Here is a 22640-nt window from a genome sequence, read left to right as displayed (position 1 = left end):
CCGTGGGAAAACAGAGGACAGGGAAGGTTGGGACGATGGTGGCAGGCGGTCCCCACTGGCGTCTGGACCTCTGCGAGCCCAACTCCACAAAAACCATTGTTTCTCTTTGTTCCCCGCCCTTCAAGGCCTAGAAGGGCAGGCTGGCTAGAAGAAAGGGCTGCAGGTGAGACGCCAGCACTGGCAGCTCCCACTTACTGAACCAAGACTTTGAACGGAATCTTTCTTCTCCGGGGTCTCCGCTTCTCATCCTGCCAGATGTGGGTTTTCCAGGCCTCCACCTGCAGAAAAGAAGGCACCTGTGAGGGCAAGGTGGGCCCTGGCTCGGCCGGGGCTTGGGGATGCGAGGGAGCCAGAGGACCCTTTGTGCACTTTGTGAGGTGGGGGTCCCTGGGTGCCCCGGCAGGGAGGGCTGGGGCTCTGTCTCCCTCAGAATTGCAGCTCCAGGGTCCAGCTTGGAACTTGCACATACCGGGTGGCCAGTTGATTTTATTCTCCATTAGTGTCCCCCCAGGAGGAAGAGGCCCCACTTCTCTTTCGTTTTTAGTGCTACTAGGCAGACCATGTGATGTACAGTTCAAACCGGACAGCTTTGAGTGAAATAAGGCACTATGACGACAGGCACACGTTGTCCCCGGCAGTCAGTCCCTCTACCTGGCATCTTAAAGTAAGGAGGCTCCTCCCCAAATCTAGCCGAAGCCCTTTATGACAAAAAGTGAACGGGTTTCAATAGGGGATGGTTACGGAGTGCATTCTGGGCTGGGCAGAGACCAGCTCACGGGATCCACACAACGAGAACATCAGGGCTCCCATGGGTGAAATGACCCACCCACGACCATGCCGCTAGGAAGTGGCAGAGTCGCCCACAGGTGTGTCTGACCCTCGAGCCAAACTCTTCACCCTTATGGGATGTGACTGGTTGAGGTGGGGGCAGTGGCGGTCACCCTCAAGCTTAAGCCCCATCAGAGCACTGGACCCCTGAAGGTGAAATAAAAGGTCTTTCCTTAAGTCCCACTCTCTGCGGAAATGGACGATTGCTGTTCAGCATCCTGACAAGCATTACAAATAGGCTCCTGTGTCCCCGGCCCTGCCCCGTGTGTCCTGCATGAGTGAGCGTGAACGTGCATGCATACGTGTACACACACGCACCTGCGCACACACACGAGCACGTGCACGCACACGCATGCACACCTACACACACACACACACACACACACACACACACATTCTCCACCCCTGAGCTCCCAAGACAGAGAGGGGAGGAAGGCCCTCCCTCACCTGGTAGTAGAAGAAAGGGGACAGGACATAGTTTAACATCTCCTGGTGGAACACGGGAGTGATGCTGCCAGAAATTGGGGGCACCAGCCAAATCCAGTCAGCAGGACAGCCCCCTCGGGACCGGTACTCGTTCTGCATGTACTTCATGAAGGACTCCGCAGCCGAGTGGTGGTCCATGATGGTCACGTTTTGCTTCTAAAGTAGGAGGAGGCAAAGGGGGGGGGGTTGAGGCAAGGGAAGGGACTCAGGAGCATGGTCTGTCAGCAGGGCTCCCAAGGTCAGTAAAATGTGACAACAGTTCCTCCTGGCCACCTCCTCGCTGCTGAAAGTAAATACCCAAATGGAAGGCACTTTCAGAGCCTCCAAAGGAGCCCCAGAAATCACCATAGTCATAGTCGGCCCAGAGGTCACATGGTGGGCCCCCCCCACCTTGGCCCTCTAGGGACAGAGTCAGCTTCTCAGGCCACGCCTACAAGTCTCCCCAAACTCCCCACAAATGGCTCCCTCTGGATGTGGACAAACACCTCCAACCATAGTGTCTTTTTGCCACCTGTTGGTACTGGGAGTTCCAGGAGTCACTTCCCTGAGGATGGGGCTCTCTCAGCCAAGAAGGAACTAGACATCTCTGAAGAGAACTAAGTGTTGGGGAAACGGCAGCATATGGAAAACAAGTCAGCACAATGTCCCACATCCTAAAGTTAGAAGCCAAGGGGTCTGAGCCTTCCTGAAATGATCCAACAAAGGCAGCCACACCCCTCAATGTCTGGGGCAACTCAGTCAGGAGACATTTGTTTAATGTCATGATTCAAACTTTGGTCTCTTATTAGCCATGTGACCTTGAGCTATTAGTTCCTGAACCTCACTAAGCCTCAGTTTCCTCAAATGTAAAATGGGGTTGATAACAGTTTCTACATTATAACGTTGCTGAAAGGAGGCAATAAGTTAACACAAGTAGGGGCACTTGGGTGGCTCAGTTGGTTGAGCCTGACTCTTGATTTCAGCTCAGGTCATGACCCCAGGGTCGTGCAATCGAGCCCTGCATTGGGCTGCAAGCTGAGTGTGGAGCCTGCTTAAGATTCTCTCCCTCCCTCCTTCTCTCTCTCTCCCCCTCTGCTCCTCTCCCCTGCTCACACTCTAAGTAAATAAATATAAATAAATAAATAATTTAAAAACTCTAAAAAAAAGTTAACATAAGTAAAGCACAGAACGTGTGCAATAAATGTTAGCTGCTATTATTATTTCTATCTATCTTTATCTATTAATGCCAGGCACTGCATAAAGCACTGGCATTACAGAGGTGAAAACATGGCCCCTTTTCTGCATTAGATTATGCTCTAAGGAGGGGAGGCCATTTTCATGTGGTCTGATACAAGGTACAAGGGAGGTGAAGACAGGTGCTGCTGGAGGGCAGAGGTGGGGAGCCCAGACAGAGGCCTGGAGGAGAAATAGGGGACTCCAGAGACTGCATCTAAGAGTAGGCAAGTCTTGAGAGATAGGCACAAGTTAGGCGATGGATGGGCATTCCTGGAGGAGGGCACTGCCTGAGTCAAGGCCAGAAGCACAAGAGGAAGGAGCCTCCGGATGGAGGACGCAACACGCCTTCTAAAATCTTACACATGTACAAGCAGCTCCTGGGTGCCAGGCCACTTTTGAGCTGAGAAGCTGACAACGTTGATAATAATAAATAACAGCAACAATAAAACAAATACTTACTGAGTGTTCACTATGCGCCAGGCAGCACAGCTAAATGTTTTGCATGCATTTTCATTTAATTCTCACAATAACCCAGTGAGGGAGGACCTATTATTTATCCTCAGTGTACAGATGAGGAAGTTTATCCTGAAGGAGGGTGACAAGGAAGTCCTGGAGACTCTCAAGCAGTGGGGGGGGACGTGGTCAGCAATGGTCGGGAGACAGTTGAGGATCGGCAGATTCTCTGGGACGTATCTGCATCCTGCAGTATCAGGCCTGGTGCGCAGAGCCCCCAGGAGTCAGGATGTGTGGTCCATGGCCAGCGGGGTCCTTCTGAGCTGGGCCAGCCCTGGGGGGGTGGTGCTCTTCCTGTTCCGCCTCTGAACTCCCGCCCACCCACAACCCTCAGAACAATCAAGCACAAGCTTGACCTGCCCATGGGGTGACTAGCCCTGGGAAACAGTGTGATTGTAAATATTTACTGGATGTTTGTTTAATGTCAACTCCCCTTCCCACTCCACAAGGAAAGGTTTTTGTCTATTTTGTTCACCACTCACATCCTGGGCCAAGCCCAGTGCCTGACTGATGCAAAAGGCTCAAAGTACTTGGCTGAATGAATGAATATCTTCCTAGCAATCTGGCCCCAGGGTATCTGCCAGCTTTGTGGAGATGGTTTCAGCCTCTAAAGTAAAATATTCACACATCCCCTGCCTCCTTCCCAAAAGGAAGGAGAGCGATCATATGAGTAAGAGCAGCAGACAGACCAGAGGGCTCAGTCCCACATGAGAACTGATCTGTGCGTGGGCCCAAGGGGTGGGTACATTCATTCAGTATAGGGAAGCAAGAGCAGCGCCTGCCCATGGGGACGTGGGCTCTCATTTACTCACTCAAGTTCATAGTTTTTTCAGTATCTACCATGGCCACTCTTCTAGACTCTACAGGTAGAGCAATGAACAAGAGAGGTAATGCCCAGCCCCAACAGAAAGGCAAGAAGTAGATGTACTCTGTCACGTCAGGAGCTAATAAGAATTCTGAAGAAAAATAAAGACAGAGGTAAAGGAAGAAGAGAGAGGGACAAGATGGAGGTGTGGGAAGGGTGCCATCTACACGGCATGGTCAGGAAGGGCTACTCCAAGGAAGTGAATAGACACCTGGATGAAGGGAAGGACCCAGTCATGGGATGATTTGTGGGAGGAGTATTCTAAGCAGAGGGGAAAGCGAGTGCAAAGGCCCTGAGGTAGGAACCGCCTTGGTGAAGTTTGGAAAACAGCAAGAATTCCAGAGGGACCAGAAGAGTGGCAGAGGATGCAAGCCTCACTGGAGTGGCTAGAGGATGAGGAGGTATAGTGAGACCTTACAGTGGTTTGGCTACAGAGGAAAGCAAGAAAACAAGGTGGTAGCTGGGGGACTTATTTGGCTAGCTGGTCAGTTATTTCTCTGAGACGGGAACCATTATAGCCTGTTGGTCATTGCTGAAAATGATCCAGCAGACAGGAAGACACCAATGATACAGAAGAAGGGGGTCAGAGTTTTCAGGAGGAAAGTCCTTGAGCAACTGACAGGGAACAGGATTCAGTGCTCAAGCCCTGAAATTGACAACGACTGCCAGGTCTTGAAAGGTAAGGAGCTGCCTGTTGCTGGGAGCATTCAGTTTACACAAGAAGCGCGAGAGCGAGTAGGAGGGCTTATAGGTCTGTGCACCCCCAGCACCTACCACAGCGCCTGGCACAGACTGGGTGCTCGCTACTTGTTTGAGGCGTGAGGAAATGGACAATGCTGTCAAGGGGAGAGCCAAGTATAAGATGACCGGAGACGACCTAATCAGAAAGTCTCCAGACCCACAAAACACGACATACCTGGAAACTGTGCAGCACGGCGACGTTGATCTCAATGACAGCCCGGTCCTTCCAGAGTGAGGCCAGCTTGTGTGTTTCCAGGCCCATCCTTCTGCCCACTTCCTGCGGAGGCAGAGCGATAGGGTGAGCTGGTGCCCGGGACTCCTCCTGCACAAGCCCACGTCCACGGTTGGCCCTGCCGGACGGGCCTCATTACCTCCAGGATGTTGTAGCGCTGAACGTCACAGAAGTCCCGGACCCCGATCTCCGTGCCCATGTACCAGCCATTGAAGGGGCACCCTGGGAACTCCAGGCCACCCACCTCGAGCAGCATGTTGGCCACGGCAGGCAGGGCATACCACTTTAGCTCCAGTTCACGGAACCACTCATACCTGGCAGGGAGGCAGAGCCAGTGAGAACTGAGGCCTGTGCTTCTGCCCATCCTCACCACCACCCCCACCAGCACACAAAAAAGCCTTCAGAGAAAGACTCAACTAAGAAAACTCCTTTCCGAGTGTTGTTCTCTGAGTTTATGCAACCTGGAGAGGTGAACTGGGCACAGTAGGTATGAGTCATTAATTAAGCATTCATTTACTCATCCGTTCATGCAAACATATATTGAAGCAACACGTGTGTGACAGGCACCATGCTAAACACTGAGAGCCCAACATAACATAGCAGTTAAGGACTCCAGTGTCAGAAAGCCCAGGTTCAGGTTCTGCCTTACTGCTTACCAGCTGTGTGACCTTGGGGTGTTATTTAGCCTCTCCGAGCCTCAGTAACCCCACCAGTAAAATAGAGACAACAGCATCCCATTCATGGGATTACTGTGAAGATAACATTATCACTCATTTGGAAATTCATTTATTTCAGAAATATTTATAATTGAACACCTACCATGTACCAGGCACCCTTCCAGGTATTAGGGATCTACGGCTGAACAAGAAAGGCAAGATCCCCATTCTCAAAGAGCTTACAGGCTACAGTCTAGACTCTAGATGATACACAAGTAAACAGACAAATAAACAGAAAAACAAAAGGAAGGTGATGTGGTAGATGGAGGGTGAGGGTATCTGCTCTTGATAGAGTGTTCAGGATAGGCTTCTCAGAGGGGGTGACATTCTGGAAATATCTCATTGTCAAGAAGAAATGAATCCTTTAACTTTCTGAGGAAAAGGCATGTCAGGCAGAAGAAACAGCAAATGCAAAGGCCCTGAGGTGAGATTGACTTCAGTATATTCAAGAGACAAAAAGAAGAGTATATAGCTCAATGCCGGCCACATAGTGAGTCCCAAATATATGGAGGTATTTTTGTGATTATGAGAGCTGCCCAGAGCCGGGACTGCTCCAGAAGTCACCATAGCCCTATACTTTCACCACAGTTAGATGAGGGCCAGCTAAGAGAGTTGGCAGGAAGCAAGAGGCCTGGGCTGCTCAGTGTGAGGATATTAGAGCCTTTTGGGGGTCCTTCTCCCAAGGTCACTGCTTCCCAAGTTCTTAGGGCCCCATCCGTCTAAGCCTCTGCTTCTCCCTCATTATCAACATATCCTCATAAATCTGAGGCCCAAGACCCAAGTCCATGGTTGCTTCACAAGCGTTGACGAGGCATGACTTGAAAGCCAGCCCTTCTGGACACCAGCTGCTGCTGGCTGGGCTTTAGGGGAGTGGGAGGGGGGCCTGAGGATTGGGATCTCCCTAAGGAAAAGAATGGAGCATACATGTTAACATACACCCTCAGCACCCATAACATACACCCTGCTTACTTGGGATGTTCCATGGGCACCTCGAGCACGAGGTCAGGCGGGATTTCAAAGAGCTCAGGGTCTCCACCATCAGCCTGCAGGACCAGAGGCACCACATCAAAGCGGCCGTACTTGGGCTTCCAGCCCAGGTCGATGCACAGCTGGGGGCAAGACAGGCCCGGTGAGTCTACACACCCAGACCCCTCGGCCCCTCTGGCTCCACTCTGTCGGCCACCAAGGCTGGATCCCATACCTGGGTGAACTCCACGCTGGCAGGGTCCCCCAGGATGGTGCCATCAGGCATCTGGTAGCCAGCATACCGGATGAGCTGAGCGTTCCAGATCCGGAAGTCATGCTTCCCATCACTCCGCTGGGGGAACACGGTGATGGCCGACCTTCCCAAGACAAAGACAGCGCCATTTACCCCTCGGCTTTGGTAGGCGCTCCCAGCCAGCCTCCACAGTGCTCCCCCTGCCTCCTGTCTTCCCACTCCCCAGGGCTCTGCACCTGACCTGGTCAAACCAAACTCCTCTCGCTGCCTCTGTGCAACCCGCCCCCCTTCCTGACATACCCTCTCCCTTGTTCTCCTCCCACCTCTGCCCCTTCCTCCAAGACCAATACAGGGACCACGCCTCCGGGGAGCATTCCCCATCCCTCAGGCAGGGTTAGCTCTCCCAGCCTCCTCCCTGGCTGCACCACATTTCTCTTGCAGTCTAGTTAGTTGGATGTTTGTCTAGTACCAGGGACAGTGGGCTGGAGCAGTGTCCTAGGTCTTAGTCACCTCTGCATTGCCCCCACCCCACTGCCATATCTAGTCGTGGGTTGGGTCCCCATTACGTGGGCGCTGAGTATTTGCTGAACAGAAAAATGAATGAATGGCCGAATGAGCCATCCAGTCCTTGTGGCCTTGACCTCTTTGGTTGGAGAAGGTTGAATAGGAGAAGGTAAGGGCAGGAGGGGCTACTGATGAAGAGTGATTCTCCTGGCTCTAAGAAAAACGACACACTAGAGCCTTGAGCTGCAAAGCCAACCTCTCATCCCTTCTAAAAAGTGGAAAGCCTGACCAAGCAGTGAAGAAGTGGCTGCTTAAAGATCCCCCCATCCCTTCCAAATGGTTTCAAGTCGGAAGGAAACCAAGGTCATGGGCTGGTGAGGGGGGCTAAGCTCATGGAGGCTACTCTCACTACTGGGGCTCGACAAAGAAGCCTGAGTCTTTCTCCTTTCTCTATCTCCCTGGTTTCTCCTGGAGCCAGAGATACCTGCCCTAAACCCATCTGTGTCCTTTGGCTCAGACTCGGGGTGGGGGGGTAGGGTGGGCCCTAGCCATACCCCTGGGAAAGGTGCACCCACCTGATGTTGCCATTGTTGGTAGCATAACGCACGTGTCTGCAGATGTGCTCGAACATTTCCTGGGCAGTGGAACAGCTCCGGGCATCGAAGACCTGCACACAGCCCACCCAGCCCACACCATCAAAGACTGTGAGGACAGAGGCCTCGGGGTTGATCAGAAGCTAAGTTAATGAGGGAAGGGGGGAATGGTCCAAAACCCCCACCACCCAAACCCCAAGCGGAGGAGAACGTTCTCCTCTCTGCATTGACACCTCCCATCTCAGGGCTGCCCCAACCTGAGGGGCCCAGGCAACCCTTCTTGGAAGACGCCATCAAAACCCTATCACAGCCCTAGCCTAGTGTCTTGATAACATCAGCACATTTCATTAAGTTTTATTTAATTTTGAGATAGAGATAGAGAGCAATGAGTGGGGGAGGGCCAGAGAGAAAGGGAGAGAGAATCCCAAGCAGGTTCTGCATTGTCAGCACAGAGCCCGACATGGGGCTCGATCCCATGAACCCTGAGATCCTGAGCTGAAATCAAGAGTCGGACGCTTAACCAACTGACCCACCAGGTGCCCCAACATCAGCCCATTTTTCACAGGGCTCTCAGCACATTTTATTTCAGCCAGCGTTGGTTTCACCGGTATTTCTCATCAATTTCTCTGTCCAAGCACTTCCTATATTATCCAGCAATAAATGATCCCCCCCACGTAAAGATGCCTATGAGGCTAGGATAAAGAAAATGTTTTCTAGGAGCCAAGGATTCAAACAGTCGAGGTTGACAACCTCTGTTGTGGCACCAGGGCCTCAACAGTAATAAGAACAAGGTCGTTGGTTTTATGTCTGTGTGAGAAAAGGCCAGCTAGAAATCCTGTGTTGAAACCACATTCTAGACTTCGAGGGGGGAGCCCTACGAGTCCCCATCTCACGGTCACAAATGTGAAGAGAAAACCAGAGTGGGGAGTCTCGGGCACAGCTCCACCCGGCTGTTCAGAGCCACCTGCTGGGGGCCTGCCCACCACCCAGGTCCTCTCCCGCTCAGGTCTAAGGACGCCCACCTGTAGGTTGGACCACTGGATCCTCCCGATGCAGCGGGGGGCATTGCGCCAAGCCTGCTTGGTGGCGAAGATGAGCTCATCTCCCGTCAGCTGATAGGTTCCTGTTGTTTCTATCTCCTTTGTTACTGCTTCCACCCTGGCCAGATGTTCCTCTATTTTTGCTCTGGGGGACAGGAAGACATCAGGAAGATCAACAATGAGATGGCCTTAGATGGAGACTAATTCCAGCCACAGAAGCAGGAACTGAACTAGGACACCAGGAGGGCAAGATGGCCCTCACAGAGGCTGTTCCCTCAGGGCCAGTTTCACAAGTGTGTGACACCGGCCCCCAGCTTGGAAGGGCCCCCCGCTTGGCTTAATGCTCTGCTGTCACGGTCTCGAAATTCTCAGTCAGTGTGAACAGGGAGCCCACATTTTCATTTCTCCCCTGGGTCCTGCCAGTTACATGGCTGGTCCTGATTCTGTGGGCACCCTAGTTGTTTCCAGGCGCTTTTTCTCCAATTACATTCACCTCAACTTGGCAAGTATCACCCAGGAGTGCAAAATCCTTCTCAGATGCCTGCAACACCCGGGGAAGTACTCACCAAGCCACAGCCACACCCTGCCTCTTGGCCACCATCCTGTGACCAGGAGAGGAGCAGCCCGTGCGACGGCAGCTCCCGTGTGCCGAGTACTCATTATGAGCAGGGCACTGGGTGAAGCCACTCACAGCTGGGGTCTCACCGAGTCTCTGGGGGAGGCATTTTTGTGTCCGTTTTGTAGCGTGGGGTAGGAAGGCTCTAGTGCTACTTAACAGTAGCAGCCCAGAAACGCAAGTGTGATAAACAGCAAAGTCAGGACTCAGAAGCAGGTTGCCCTGATGCCAAGCCCAGGCCCTTAACCTTCCACCCTCCACCCTAGGGGGGAATTGCAAGTGCAAAGCGCTGAGGGCCTGCCCACGCTTCCCTGGACCGCGCTGGGCTCTCAGGACTCAGCCTGCAGGGCCCCAGGGCCTACTCAGGGAGGAGCCCTCCGCAGCCCGGTCCAACAGCACAGGCTCCTTACAGTGTGTCGTTTCTCAACCCCCACACTGTTCAGCCAGCAATTCCAGGAGAGATTTCCAAACTGTTCCTTCCCTCCCCTCCCAGGCTGCAAAAATATCCCCCAGGGAGGGATTCAGTCAGAAAGGCTTTGAAACACATACACACACACATACACACAGCAACCTTGAGATTTCCAATCAACACCAAAGACTATTTGAAATGGCACCAAACAAAGCTATTTAAGGAATGAACTGCTGATTAAGGACAGTGGACAACTCAGAACAAAATGGCCTTTCTGTGGATGAAGAGTGTCTTGACAACTCTTGCTTGATTAAAGAACAAAAGCTCAAAGGCAAAACATTTGGGGCTCCTTATCTTCAAGGATACTCCTGGCATTAAGGACCTGCTGGGTGAGGTTAAGGCCGCCACAATGGAAGCCCTCCCTCCCCAGCAAAGCATCTGGTGAGACTCGTAGATACATCCAAGCACGGAAACAGTAGCCATCTCCAGGACACCCATGCCTGGAGCACCCTGCGTGGTGTTACTATGGGACTATGTAAGAAAGGATGATTTTTTCACATTTTTGTCTGATCCCCTTCAAGTTTCATATTCTATCACCGTTTTCATACAGTCCCATTTCTGAGGCACTCCAGATGCTATGATGCCTATTCGTCCCGAAAAAAGAGTCTAGCTTTTGGCATAAGCCAACGGATTTGAACAGAACGTTCAGCAAGTTACCATTTCTAACTATACTCCTTCATTCACAAGCAAGACCTAACTCGCCAGCTGTCTGTGCCTCTGGCTGCACAGAAGTTGGGACCTTCAAGGTCAAAGAGCTGGAGGCTACAACATAGGTTAAAAGCAGAGGCTCTGATGCCAAGCTGCCTGGGTTCAAACCCCAGCTGCGGGACTGCCGAACATCTGACTTCAAGCAAATTATTTCACCCAGGGGCTTCAGTTTCCTTGTCTGTAGAATGGGGAGGGTAATAATGATACTTATTTCATAGAGTTGTGGTGAGCATTACTTAGAAGGCACTTATGCAAGGCCCAGAACATACTTAGTGCTCAGTAAATGTTAGTGTTGAGACCGTGGCCCGATGAGGCCCATCAGGAGAATTCCCAGACTCTGAAAGGCTCATTAGTCATTGACAGAGCTGACAGCCCAAGGATCTTGAGCCTTTATGAGCCTGGTCACAAAGCACTTCTACAGAGGTGTGGTTGCACGGCACACACAGCAGGCAACCCCCAACAGATTTCTCAATCCAGTTATTAGAATAGCCGGAGGAGCTTCTAAAGAACAGAGATGTCTTCCTCCTCCGCACTTCCTGAGATCCCGATGCCCTTGGCCCAGCGTACCCTGGCATCAGGACTTTGCAAAGTCCTCAGGTGACTCGATGCACAGCCAGGGTTGAGGATCAGAGACCCCGGAAAGTAAGGGCCCTTTGCATAAACTCAAGGCCCCCTCCAGCTCAGACACTGTAGGGTCATAGTAGAGGGGACACGGCATCACCGGGAACCACTCTTTCCACCATGGGGGTCCCAGGCGCACTTCTAGGACTCACTTCATGCAGCAAAGTGCCGCGTGACGTATACCATAAAAGCCACACTCCCCTCCCAGCCCATAAAACAGCAAGTGCCTTCCCTCAGTCATTCTTGTCTTACGACCCCTTTGTGTATTTCATTTTAAAGTTGTAAGTGGGCCTAAGTTGATAATCGTATATTTCATGAGACCCAGGAATACAGAGTTCAGTGCGAAGAGCATGACTAGCTCTCTCCAGGTCAAATGGCATGGACTCCAGCTGAGACTGGGCTTCCCTGTTCACACCCGCTGGAGGTAGGCTGGACCAGGTGGTCTCGAAAGTCCTTTCTATCCGAGACACTTCATAATGAAAGGGAACTTGGCACAAACTTAAAGGCTCGCAACAATCTTCTGAGCCAGGTTCTAATCTCACCACACTTTTACCGATGAGGAAGTTGACTCACAGAGAGGGTAAACAGATTTCCCGAGGGTACAGGACTGGTTGGCTACTGGTGCAGCCAGGATTCAAACCCAAACGGTACACTCCATCACTTTCCTACACCTATGCTTTCAACCACTACTGCTAGGTGTCTTTTTCTTTCTTTCTTTTTTTTTATGTTTATTTATTTTTGAGAGACAGAGAGACAGAGTGCCAGCAGGGGAGGGGCAAAGAGAGAGGGAAACACAGAATCCGAAGCAGGCTCCAGGTTCTGAGCTGTCAGCGCAGAGCCCGATGCGGGGCTCAAACCCATGAACCGCAAGATCATGACCTGAGACGAAGTCGGACGCTCAACCGACGGAGCCACGCAGACGCCCCAACTATGTGTCTTTTTCTTATGATTATGAGAACCTACTCTGGGGTCTTTCCCCTTGGAGAACTATCCTTTAGCCCCGGGCTCACTGTGAATCTGGGAAGGAAAAGGGCCTGGGGTCAGAGGGAAATGATTAGAGACGGAGGAGCTCAGGGGAATGGGGAGGCAGCAACCCTGCCCAAGTGAGACTTACTCTTTGAAGGAGCTGTAATACTGGTTGACAAATTCGATAGCTTGAGGTAGAAGCTCGTCTGGGGGGGTAGGCTTGTCCCTGGGTCCTCTGGTCAAACTTTTGGGGTTCATGATGGCTCCCAGACAAGACTTAGACCTGCAAGCAAGATCCTGGAAAGAGAGAAGCAGGTGGTAAGGGGGCTGCTTGGCCCTTTGGGAAGGTGTTGACACAAGTCCTCCTTCAGGGCCATCTCTCCTGGCCGTTTCCTTCCACTCCAGCTGCTCCAGCTCCTTGTTGCCCCTCTCCACCCCTGTGGCACCTCCTCCTTGGGGTCCACCAAGCTTTCTCCCCACTCACATCTCCTTTCCTCTACTGGCTCACCCAAGTGGGTGTGAGGTGGGGTTATTCCCACCACCTTGGGCTCAGTCTCTGGCTCTGCTCCCCAGCCAGACTCAGACTTGGCAAAGTCAACAGCTCGATCCCTGGGACATGTCAACTACCTTCTCATTTAAAGAGGCTGATACGGTTCCTGGGTACACACTATTAGTATTCAGCCAAAATGAATTGCAAGGAGAGGATATAAATCCTAAAGTCAGAGGATGGCACAGAAAAAATACTGGAAAGAAGTACACCTAAATGTTAACTGTGGTAATTTCTGGCAGGTATAGAAAATCATTCTGTTTTCATGGTCTTGGAATTTTCAATTCTTTTCCACTTTACAATCAGAGTGCGTTCTTTTTTTTTTTTTTTTTTAATAATGTTTATTTTGGGGGCACCTGGTGGCTCAGTCAGTTAAGTGTCCGGCTTTGGCTCAAGTCATGATGTCACGGTTCATGAGTTCAAGCCCTGCGTCGGACTCTGTGCTGATGGCTCGGTGCCTGGAGCTTGCTTTGGATTCTGTGTCTCCCTCTCTATCTGTTCCTCTCCCGCTTGCACTCTTCTCGCTCGCGCTCTCTCTCTCAAAATAAATAAAGATTAAAAAAATGGTTTTTTTAATTAAAAAAAATAATGCTTATTTTTGAGAGAGAGCAAGCATGTGATCTGGGGAGGGGCAGAGAGAGAAAGGGACAGAGGATCAGAAGCAGGCTCTATGATGTCAGAAGAGCCCGATGCGGGGCTCAAACTCACGAACCATGAGATCATGACCTGAGTCAAAGTCCGACGCTTAACCAACTGAGCCACCCAGGCACTCCCAGAATGCATTCTATAGTTAGAATAAGACACTTAGCAGAAGAAGCCTTAAAGGCACTTACTCCCAACTACTCACTAGATGCTTGAACCCCTCTCCAATCTCCCTATCAAATAGCACTTGAATCCTTCCAGTGACAGGGATCTCACTATCTCCTGATGTAGTTCAGTTCAGTTTTGGACAGTTCTATTAGAAAATTCTCTCTGATTAAAAAAAAAAGAGAGAGAGAGAGAGAAAGAAAAAAGAAAGAAAGGTCCCCAATACTGCATTGTCTAAGAAAGATTGAGTTTCTTTCTGTAATCATTGATCTCACCTTCAGATTACCCATTACCCATTAGGGGGATTAATAGGGAGTGGGCATCATTTACTTCTTCTGTTATTTGTGAAGAACACTGGTTTCTGTTCCCAGCACCCTGTGCCCAAGCAGACGACTGTCTGGTTTGCCCAGGAGGATGTCCATTTGAGCTAATAAGGGCCCTAACGGCTTCACAAGCTTGGGACAAGGGTCATTCTCCCTGAGCCCCAGACCTCTCACCCCTTTGGCCTTGTGGTGAAGTGTGTCTTGGAAAGTCATCCCACTGCCCCAGTTTTTGATCCTCACGTGCCGTGGGCAGGCCGACGGGGGCATATCCAGCTTCCCCAGGGATTCTGGAACTGTCTAAGGGGGGGAAAACACCAAGGATTTACAAACGCCTTCACTCCAGGACCCCACAGGTCTCCCCTGAGCCCTACTCTGGCTTGGAGCGGGGAACCATGATTGGGGACACAGGTCAGGATGTCGGTCTGTGTCCCTCCTCCTTTCCCAGCAGCTTGGCCACCTGGGCCAGTGCCTGCTAAGAGCTCCAGGTGCCTGGGCCACTGGCCAGGCTTCTTTCCTCACCCAGGACCCTGCCAAACACTCCCTCAGAGGAACTGCAACAGGAGGGATTAAGGTTAGCTGTAAGGGAGACTACGGTCACAGCCAATACTGCAGAGAACAGAAATCTCAGCACAAGGAAGAATGGACCACTGCCTCCCATGCAGGCATTTAAGACTATGGAAACCATCTTCTCTCCTACCTCTCGCCCATTTCTCTGCCCACCTCTCTGGAACGCTGAGGTCCAAAGCTCTTAGGAAAGATGGAATCTGTGGGCTAGAGGCTGGGCGCTGGGACTGAGGCTCAGCTGCTGAGCTTGCTTTATGTTGGGGTGTCCTACCCCTGGCTCCATGAATGGCCTCCTCTCATCCGTGCCTGTCAGCCCGCACAGGCAAATCATCTGGGGGCCATAGCATCACAGGGGCCACTACGCCCGCTCTCCCAAGGCCCTTCCTCACCCCCACCCGTGCCCCTGGGGGTCCCCACGCACTGCCCAGGCCCTAGCCTCCACCAGGCTGCTCCTCCTGCATCTGCCTACGCGAGGGAGGAAGGGGGCTTCCCACACCCGTATGACTCACTGACCTTTACTGTCCCCGTGAGGGACTGGGGGGGCTCATTCCGGTGTTTGCTGAGGCTGTGACACTTGGGGTCATCCTGTGTCACTAGACTGCAAAAGAAAATAACCATCATGAGGTAGAGCATCTCAGGACAAAGAGCGATCTTGGAGTCCCCTCTGCCAACCCCTCATTTGATGGAGGGGGAACCGAGGCCCAGACGGTAGGAGTGAATGTCACAGCTGCCGGTCGAGAAGGATGTGTGTATGTGGTGGGAAAGGCAGCCAGCCAGACAGACCCGATCTCCCCACCAACACCACCCTCCCTCCTCCTCTTCTTTTCTTGCCTCCCCCCACCCACCCACCCACAAAGCCAAAAAGACAAGAGAGGAGCTGAGTCAAAGCTAGCTGCCCAAATGACCCACAGAAGCTCTGGGAAGATGCCCCTCCCAAAGCCAGGTACAAATATAGTCATCCTATGAGTGCACGGAGAATGGCTCCTTCAGGCCCGCCCTCCCAGGCCAGCAGCACTGCCCACTACCCACTTGTTTAAGCTTTTTTATTTCAAGCCCTCGATATATCTTGGTTTCATTATTTATCCTAAATTTGTATTAGGGGGAATGTTAAGCATATGCACGTAGAAGGGATGGTGTAATAAATCCCCACGGGCCCCTCGCCCAGATTCAGCCCCACTTCAACAAGTATCACCCCATGGCCAATCTTGTTTGAACTCTATTCTCCCAGCCTCTGCTATCATTTCAAAGCAAATATGGGACATCACATCATTCATAAATATCTCAGTAAGTGTATCTGGAAGTCAAGGACTCTTAAAAAATATATTGCTGGGCGCCTGGGTGGCTCAGTCGGTTAAGCGGCCGACTTCGGCTCAGGTCATGATCTCGCGGTCCGTGAGTTCGAGCCCCGTGTCGGGCTCTGTGCTGACAGCTCAGAGCCTGGAGCTTGTTTCGGATTCTGTGTCTCCCTCTCTCTGACCCTCCCCCGTTCATGCTCTGTCTCTCTCTGTCTCAAAAATAAATAAACGTTAAAAAAAAAATTTTTTTTTTAAATATATATTGCTTATATTTATTTTAAAACAGGAGATGTAAAGAACTTTGCCTGTCCTTTGAAGAGGAAAAAGCCCTAACAGTCTGAAATCACTCAGAAGCCACTGCCCCGGGGCACCTGGGTGGCTCAGTTGGTTAAACGTCTGACTCCTGATTTCGGCTCAGGTCATGATCTCATGGTTTGTGAGATGGAGCCCCGAGTCCGGTTCTGCACTGACAGCATGGAGCCTGCCTGGGATTCTCTCTCTCTGCCCCTCCCCCGCTTGCGTGCTCTCTCTCAAAATAAATAAATAAACTTAAGGGGAAAAAAAGGCAAAGAAACCACTGCCTCTGGTTTGGGATTTCAGGTTCGCTTTTCTGGCGAATGCTACAGAGAAAAGAAAGCCTGTGACCTCCCCAGGCCGCTTACAGGTGAGCACCCCCCAACAGTCATACCCCACACGTGCCTCCTCCTGGGACGAATCACACTATAGGGGGGTTTCAGTACGAAAGCTGTGTTCCATGTTCTTCTGGGTATTTTCTGAGGCGGGTATGCGTGTGCACACACATCCAAGGGGAAAGGAAGTTAGAAAGTATTTCAAAGGTCTCTCATTTTCCACTTTATACGTATTTGTAATGTTGGCATGTGAAGAATGAGCATGTATTACTTTAGTTATTGGGAAAAGTAATGACTATATATTTAAATTAACATTACATGATCAACTACATACATTATATAGTAGTTACCTGATTTATAACTATGAAGAGATGGTTTCCTTTTACGAGAACATAAATACGTATCAGGAAGCAACTTCTATCTAAATCAAGTGACCCAACAGGCTTTCCGTGCGACCTGCTATCATCACTCTTCTGATGCGGACTGGTGGGCCCCACCAGAAAAAAGCCAGAATAGGGTAATCTGTGCATTTGGAACAGGTGAGCCATGGCTGAACAATCTTCAGAGGGCTCCTTAAATCGGAAGAGTTTTTAGGCTGGGGTTCTCAGTGAGGCAATGACTTACTGCTCTTAATCTTTCGCGGTCACCTCTAACTCCAACCTCCACCCTGCTTGTTCTTGCTTCCTGTCACTTACTTGTGGCCATAGGACTGGAGGATTTGAGAAGTAACGTTTAGATGGAAAAACAATGTCTTTGTACACTGCACATAACTACTGCCACCAAATATGAAAAACCACCTGAAAATCTACTATACAGGTGGTCCAGATGACCTCATTGCCTATGGTTGGATAATTAGGTTGTGTCCAGTTTCTGCACTATTATAAATAATGCCTCACACTACTGTATACATGGTCTGATGGTGATGGTGATGATGATGATGATGATGATGATGATGATGATGATGTGTGTGTGTGTGTGTGTACAAGCACAAAAAAACACCTGGGGGAAATGCCAGTAATAACAGTGATGACAGTCTCACTGAGATGATGACACTCTCAATTTTCCTTTATAGGCTTCTGCATTTTCCAACTTTTACTGTGTGACCATCAATTCCTTCATAAATTAGGAATCTTTTTATTTTAATTTAAAAGGCGAATAAGCAAAGCTAGGCACAGGTACCTAGCTACCTTCTGCCCCAGGTAGCTAGCTAATTTCTTTGGGCTAGCTGCTGGGAGCCAGGGTGGCCGTAAGTCAGGTGAGCATACTAAGGATCTGGATACTTATTGCCAAATTACTACACAGTCCATCTAGACACTCCTGAATTTGGCTAAACCCACAGCTATGCTCAGTACCGTCTGGTCCTTCATGGGAGCAGCGGACCCTTGAAGAGCCTGCCGTCAGGAGTGCTGGAGTGTGGTGCTTAGACCTGGACCTATCCACAAGCTCCGGGGTGACTGCGGATGGCTGAGGTCAGAGCAGCAGTTTGTGGCTTGTTTGGGGTAACGGGGGTCATGATTTCCCTTGCAGTTACCACTCCTGCCCACCGCCCACCGCTGCACGAACGGGGGTGGGGGGTGGGGGGTGGGCGGCGGCGGAGGGACGCTCTGGGAAACGGGTCTGATTTGTAAAACAAGAACCTCTTTGCTCTCTTAATCATATCCGTCCTAGTGTGCAGCAGCCCCAGCGCTGAAACATCTACAAAGGTCCCAAGCGTGGAAACATCCACAATTCCGACTCCAGCCCGCATAGACGCCTCTCGTGGGTACGCGCGGGGCTTCTGTGGGTCGTCTGCGGCTACTAAACCGCAACCTCTTTTGTGTTCTCAACGAGAAAACACTTTACATCCTCGTCGGCATCCTACGGAGCCAACGTCCCAACCCTCAAACTCTCACGGAAAACCGAGGCTGTGAGCGGGCCGGGGCCGCGCCCGGGCTCGAGCCGGGTCCGGCGCGGAGCCGCCCGCCACCCTCCCAGGGCGGACCCGGCCCGGCGGGGGGTACCTGGCTCGGCGGGGACCGAAGGCGGGCTGCGGCCGCAGGATCCTGCGGAGGAGCCGGCAGAGCCGGGGCCGGGCGGCCTCACACGCGGCGCCCAGCCCCTCGCGCATGGCCCCGGCGCGGGCGCAGCTCTGAGGGCGCCCCGCTCCGCCCCGCCCCGGCCCCTTTATGGCCGCGACCCCGCAGCCCCCGCCCCAGGGCGGAGCGAGCCGGAGGCCGGCCCAGCCCGTGTTTCGCCCCGCGCGGGGCCCGGGGACCGGGCGGGGGTCGCCGGAGCCTCCGTTCTCGGTTCTCCGGCCGTGGCCCCGGGCGCCCTACACCCACCCGGCGTCCGCAGGGAAGTCGGCCTTCTGCTGGACGCCACTGGACTTTCTTCGGGCCAGGAGCCTGGACATGCACGGCCGGCCTCGGGTTGGTTTATCCCTCATGAAACAGTGTATGTTATCGTAACGATTCCCACCATCTGGCGCTTTATGGTTTAGAAAGCAAACTTTCCTGTCTGTTATTTCATCTATCCCTTACCTAATCCAGTCGAGAAGACAGTTCTATATGGTTTCCTCTTTATTGAGAAGGAAGCTGGGGGCTCAGAGAGGTTGAGGATCTTGCCCTAGAGCACACAGCAGCCTCAGGCCACGGCTTAAGCTCCCTTAACTCACAAGGCTGTCGCAAAGAAGCGCTATTTCTCTTTGGCGAGTTCTGTGTGATTCCAGGAAGGGAAGCCAAAGGAAGCGCAGGGCGGGGGGTGACACTGTGAGAGACAGGGTGGGCGGCTGGTGGTAGAGAAGCCCCCTCATGTCCCCTCCAGGGGCCTGGTCCTTGCTACCTGAAAGTCGCAGTGCCTCCTGACTTTCCTCCATCTGTGAGTGGCTCCCTACATTGGAAGCAGGGTAACTTCTAGGGTCCAGACAGGGACAGGACAGTAGCCCTCAACCTCAGGGAACAGGGGGCCCTCCTGCATGTAGGACAGTGTATTTAATCCCAAAGCCGAATTAAAGTGGAATGAAAGAGGGTACCTATTTTTTCTGAGCCCACCTAGCAACACTGAGCTCAACTTTGTTCCAAATTCCATGTATTTTCACCTAGGTGTTCCCACAGTTGCCTTTCTCTCTCTCTCTCTCCCCGCCCCCCCTCCCCCACACACCCCACACACACAGGCACACATGCGCACGTGCAGGCACCGTGCTCACTTCCTAATCGTTTGTTTACATAAAATATAGAATCATTAGTCACCTATAATGGGTTCTTGGTCTCATTACATCTGAATGGATTTGAAAATTGCTTTTTAAAATCAAAATACATTAATTGGCTCCCGTTGCCTTCAGGATAAAATCCCCTTTGTACAGCCGCTTCCTCTTACAGGAACATCCTCCCCATCCCCCCTCAGTGTAGGCTAGCTGTCCAGCTGGGCCTACCTCCTCCCCAAAGCCTTCTCCCACCCCACTCCTGCCCACGCGACGGCCAGACCAGGCCCCCTCCAGTCTCCCCAGAAGAGATCCTAGTTTACCTACCTTGTCCTATAACCTGCTGTCTACCTCTCTGCCTGCCCCACCTCTGCCCTAATATATAAAGCGCTTTAACATCCCATTCTGCATGTATCCCTCCCAGAACTAGTAAGACACCATTTCCCCATTCCTTCCTCCCAGAACTAGTAAGACATCATTTCCCCATTCCTTCCTTGACAGCAGGAACTGTTCTCTTGGTCCCTTTCTTGGCCCATAGTAGGCCCGTAAGGAGAGTCCATAGACTGTAGAGGTTATGATTTGGGGCTTGGTTCAAACCTCAGCTCTATGACTTCCCAGATGCTGACCTTGAGTAAGTCACCCAACCTTGTAAAATAAGGGTAATAATAGTTCCTGCCTCAACACTGACACCATAATTAGGACTTTATAAACATTGCTATTTTTAGATGCTGTGTATGCGGTTACTAAATGGCTCAATTTGTTGCTTATTTAATTGATAAACAGAAGGGCTTCACTGACATCTCCAAAACGCCCCAGCACAGAGCCAGGTAGGTAGCCCTCAGCAAATCGCTGTTTGTGGACTAGGACATGCCCAGGCCCCAGTAGTGGCTCAGGGTAGGGGTTATGAGCCAGACTGCTGGGTTTGACTGCTGGCTCTATCATTTTCCAGCTCTGAGATCTTAAAAATTACTTAAGGGGTGCTTGGGTGGCTCAGTCGGTTGAGCATCCGACTTCGGTTCAGGTCGTGATCTCGCGGTTTGTGAGTTCGAGCCCCGCACCGGGCTCTGCGCTGATAACACAGAGCCCGCTTGGGATCTTCTGACCCCCTCTTTCTCTGCCCCTTCCCTGTTTGCGCTCTCTCTCTCTCTCTCTCTCTCTCTCTCTCTCTTAAAAATAAATAAATCTTAAAAAACTTTACTTAAACCTCCTAGGCTCTCGTGTCCTCATGGCTACAGTGGGAGGATAACGAACGCTCCTTCCTTGTGAAGTGTTAAGAGGGTTAAATGAATTAAATGTGATATTTTCTCTCCATCGCCTCTGATATCTATGTCAGTACTTCCATCAGCTCACCCCGGCTTAAAAAGATGAGTAAAGTGAGCTAGTTTGCCTCAAGTCAACCTACAACTCAGGTTTCCTGAGTGGTCCCAAAACACCAATCAGGACTAACTGTCAGTGCTATTAGAAGGTGTGGGATCTGGGGCTCAAGGCAGTAGGCCACACTGATGGGCTAGGAGAGGAGGGGCATTCAGGATGATCTCAAAAGACGGGGGGTGGATTGGGGTCATATGGAATAGCCACAGTCAAGCGTCAGCATGATGCCAGGCCATGGGGAGCCACTGTAGACTCTAGAGCAGAAGCAGGGCTTGCTAGAAGTCATGGAGTAAGAGGGGTTGGAGCTGGGGTGGTGAGAGGGGGGTGCTGCAGCTGGGACTGAAGAGAAGGAAGGGACACATGATTTGGTGACCTCCTGAGATCCCGGGAGGATGCTACTGCTGTCGGTCTGCAGCATTTGAGTCTTGAAGTGCCAGGAGGACATCTAGAGGCTGTCCAACCCTGAACTCTCATCTCTCGGTCTCTTGGCCACCACAGCGCAGACTGCCTGGTTTCCAATTTGCTCTCCTCCAGTTCAACCACACCCCACACGGGGACTGTCTTGTTCAAGAGCCTGCAGCGGCTCCCTGCCTCTCCTATGGCAGCCCCCAACACAGTCATGCTGGCTTCTGTCTGAATCTTTGCCCACGCTACCCACTTCCTGCAATGTCTTCGCTACTTGTCTTGACCTCCCCACATTCTACCCTCTCTGCAAGTCCGCCGAGCCTGCCGAGCCCACCTCACTTCTGCGAAGCCCTTGGAGGGGACCCTGTTCAACATCGCTCGACCTCGTCCTAGCTGCCATCCGCGATAACAGAGACAACCACAACAGATGCCATTTACGGAGCATTTCCTCTCTGCCAGGCACGGGGCTGAGTTGAAAACTCATTTCATGCTTACCACGACCCCAGGGGATAAGCAACACTACCCCCTTCTTACAGGTGAGGAAACGGAGGCTCAGAGGCTAGGGGACTTGCCAAAGGCCTCAGGACTATTAAGTGGCAAAGCCACCTGCTTCTCTCCAAGCCCGTGCTCTTAACCTTGCCACTCTTCTGCAGCCTCTGGCAGGTGCACTCAAGGTTGCCATCCTGCCCACTGATGTCCACGGGAAACCTTCTCTGGGGGCTGCGGGGCTATGTGGCAGCTCCGTGTGGACTGGGGCTTTGTTCTGATTCATAAGATCATGTTAATGCAGATTAACTTGTCTTTCTACTTCCTCCAGTTCGAGGCTTTGAACTCTTCTAGCATGCTCTGGAAGCCTGTTCACTGACTGGCTGGTTGGCTGGCTAATTCTCTCAGTTCTGTCTCTGGCTTGCTTCTCGTACAGGCGGCTGGGGGTCGGGTGGGGGCGTGGGTGGGGATCAATTACCAGTCGTGTGACCTGGGGGGAGTCACTTCCCTCTTGGAGCTTCTATTTCCTCATCTGTAAAATGAGACAATGACCCACACTCCACAGAGCGGCTGTGGAGATCAGTTGAGATGCAACGCACGTGAAGTGCCCTGTATGACCCTGGCACAGAGTTACTGAGTAACTCGGGTTGCCCAATAGATGATAAGAGACCCTACCCTTAATCAAGTGTGTCTACGTATGGGC

The 22640-nt window shown here is 51.8% G+C and overlaps 1 protein-coding gene across 1 annotated transcript in view; it reads right to left on the bottom strand.

The window, feature by feature from the left end:
- NOS2 (nitric oxide synthase 2) overlaps nucleotides 1–18624 on the bottom strand; it is a 33146-nt gene extending 14522 nt beyond the window's left edge. The window contains exons 1-12 of the mRNA XM_060646747.3: nucleotides 18498–18624; nucleotides 15087–15171; nucleotides 14184–14306; nucleotides 12481–12629; nucleotides 8935–9097; nucleotides 7895–7986; nucleotides 6798–6939; nucleotides 6566–6705; nucleotides 5020–5194; nucleotides 4824–4925; nucleotides 1276–1470; nucleotides 196–278 (exon numbers count right to left, since the gene is read on the bottom strand). Of these exons, the coding sequence (XP_060502730.1) occupies nucleotides 196–278; nucleotides 1276–1470; nucleotides 4824–4925; nucleotides 5020–5194; nucleotides 6566–6705; nucleotides 6798–6939; nucleotides 7895–7986; nucleotides 8935–9097; nucleotides 12481–12629; nucleotides 14184–14306; nucleotides 15087–15171; nucleotides 18498–18604 (1556 nt within the window). The 5' untranslated portion in view covers nucleotides 18605–18624. The remainder of the gene's footprint in view (nucleotides 1–195; nucleotides 279–1275; nucleotides 1471–4823; nucleotides 4926–5019; nucleotides 5195–6565; nucleotides 6706–6797; nucleotides 6940–7894; nucleotides 7987–8934; nucleotides 9098–12480; nucleotides 12630–14183; nucleotides 14307–15086; nucleotides 15172–18497) is intronic.
- Between the last annotated feature and the right edge of the window lie 4016 nt (nucleotides 18625–22640).

The sequence above is a fragment of the Panthera onca genome, chromosome E1, assembly GCF_046562875.1.
Source record: "Panthera onca isolate mPanOnc1 chromosome E1, mPanOnc1 haplotype 2, whole genome shotgun sequence".
In the NCBI taxonomy this organism is placed as follows: Eukaryota; Metazoa; Chordata; class Mammalia; order Carnivora; family Felidae; genus Panthera; species Panthera onca.
The sequence above is the reverse complement of the archived record's forward strand: the minus strand, read 5'-3'. Positions and strand labels throughout refer to the sequence as shown.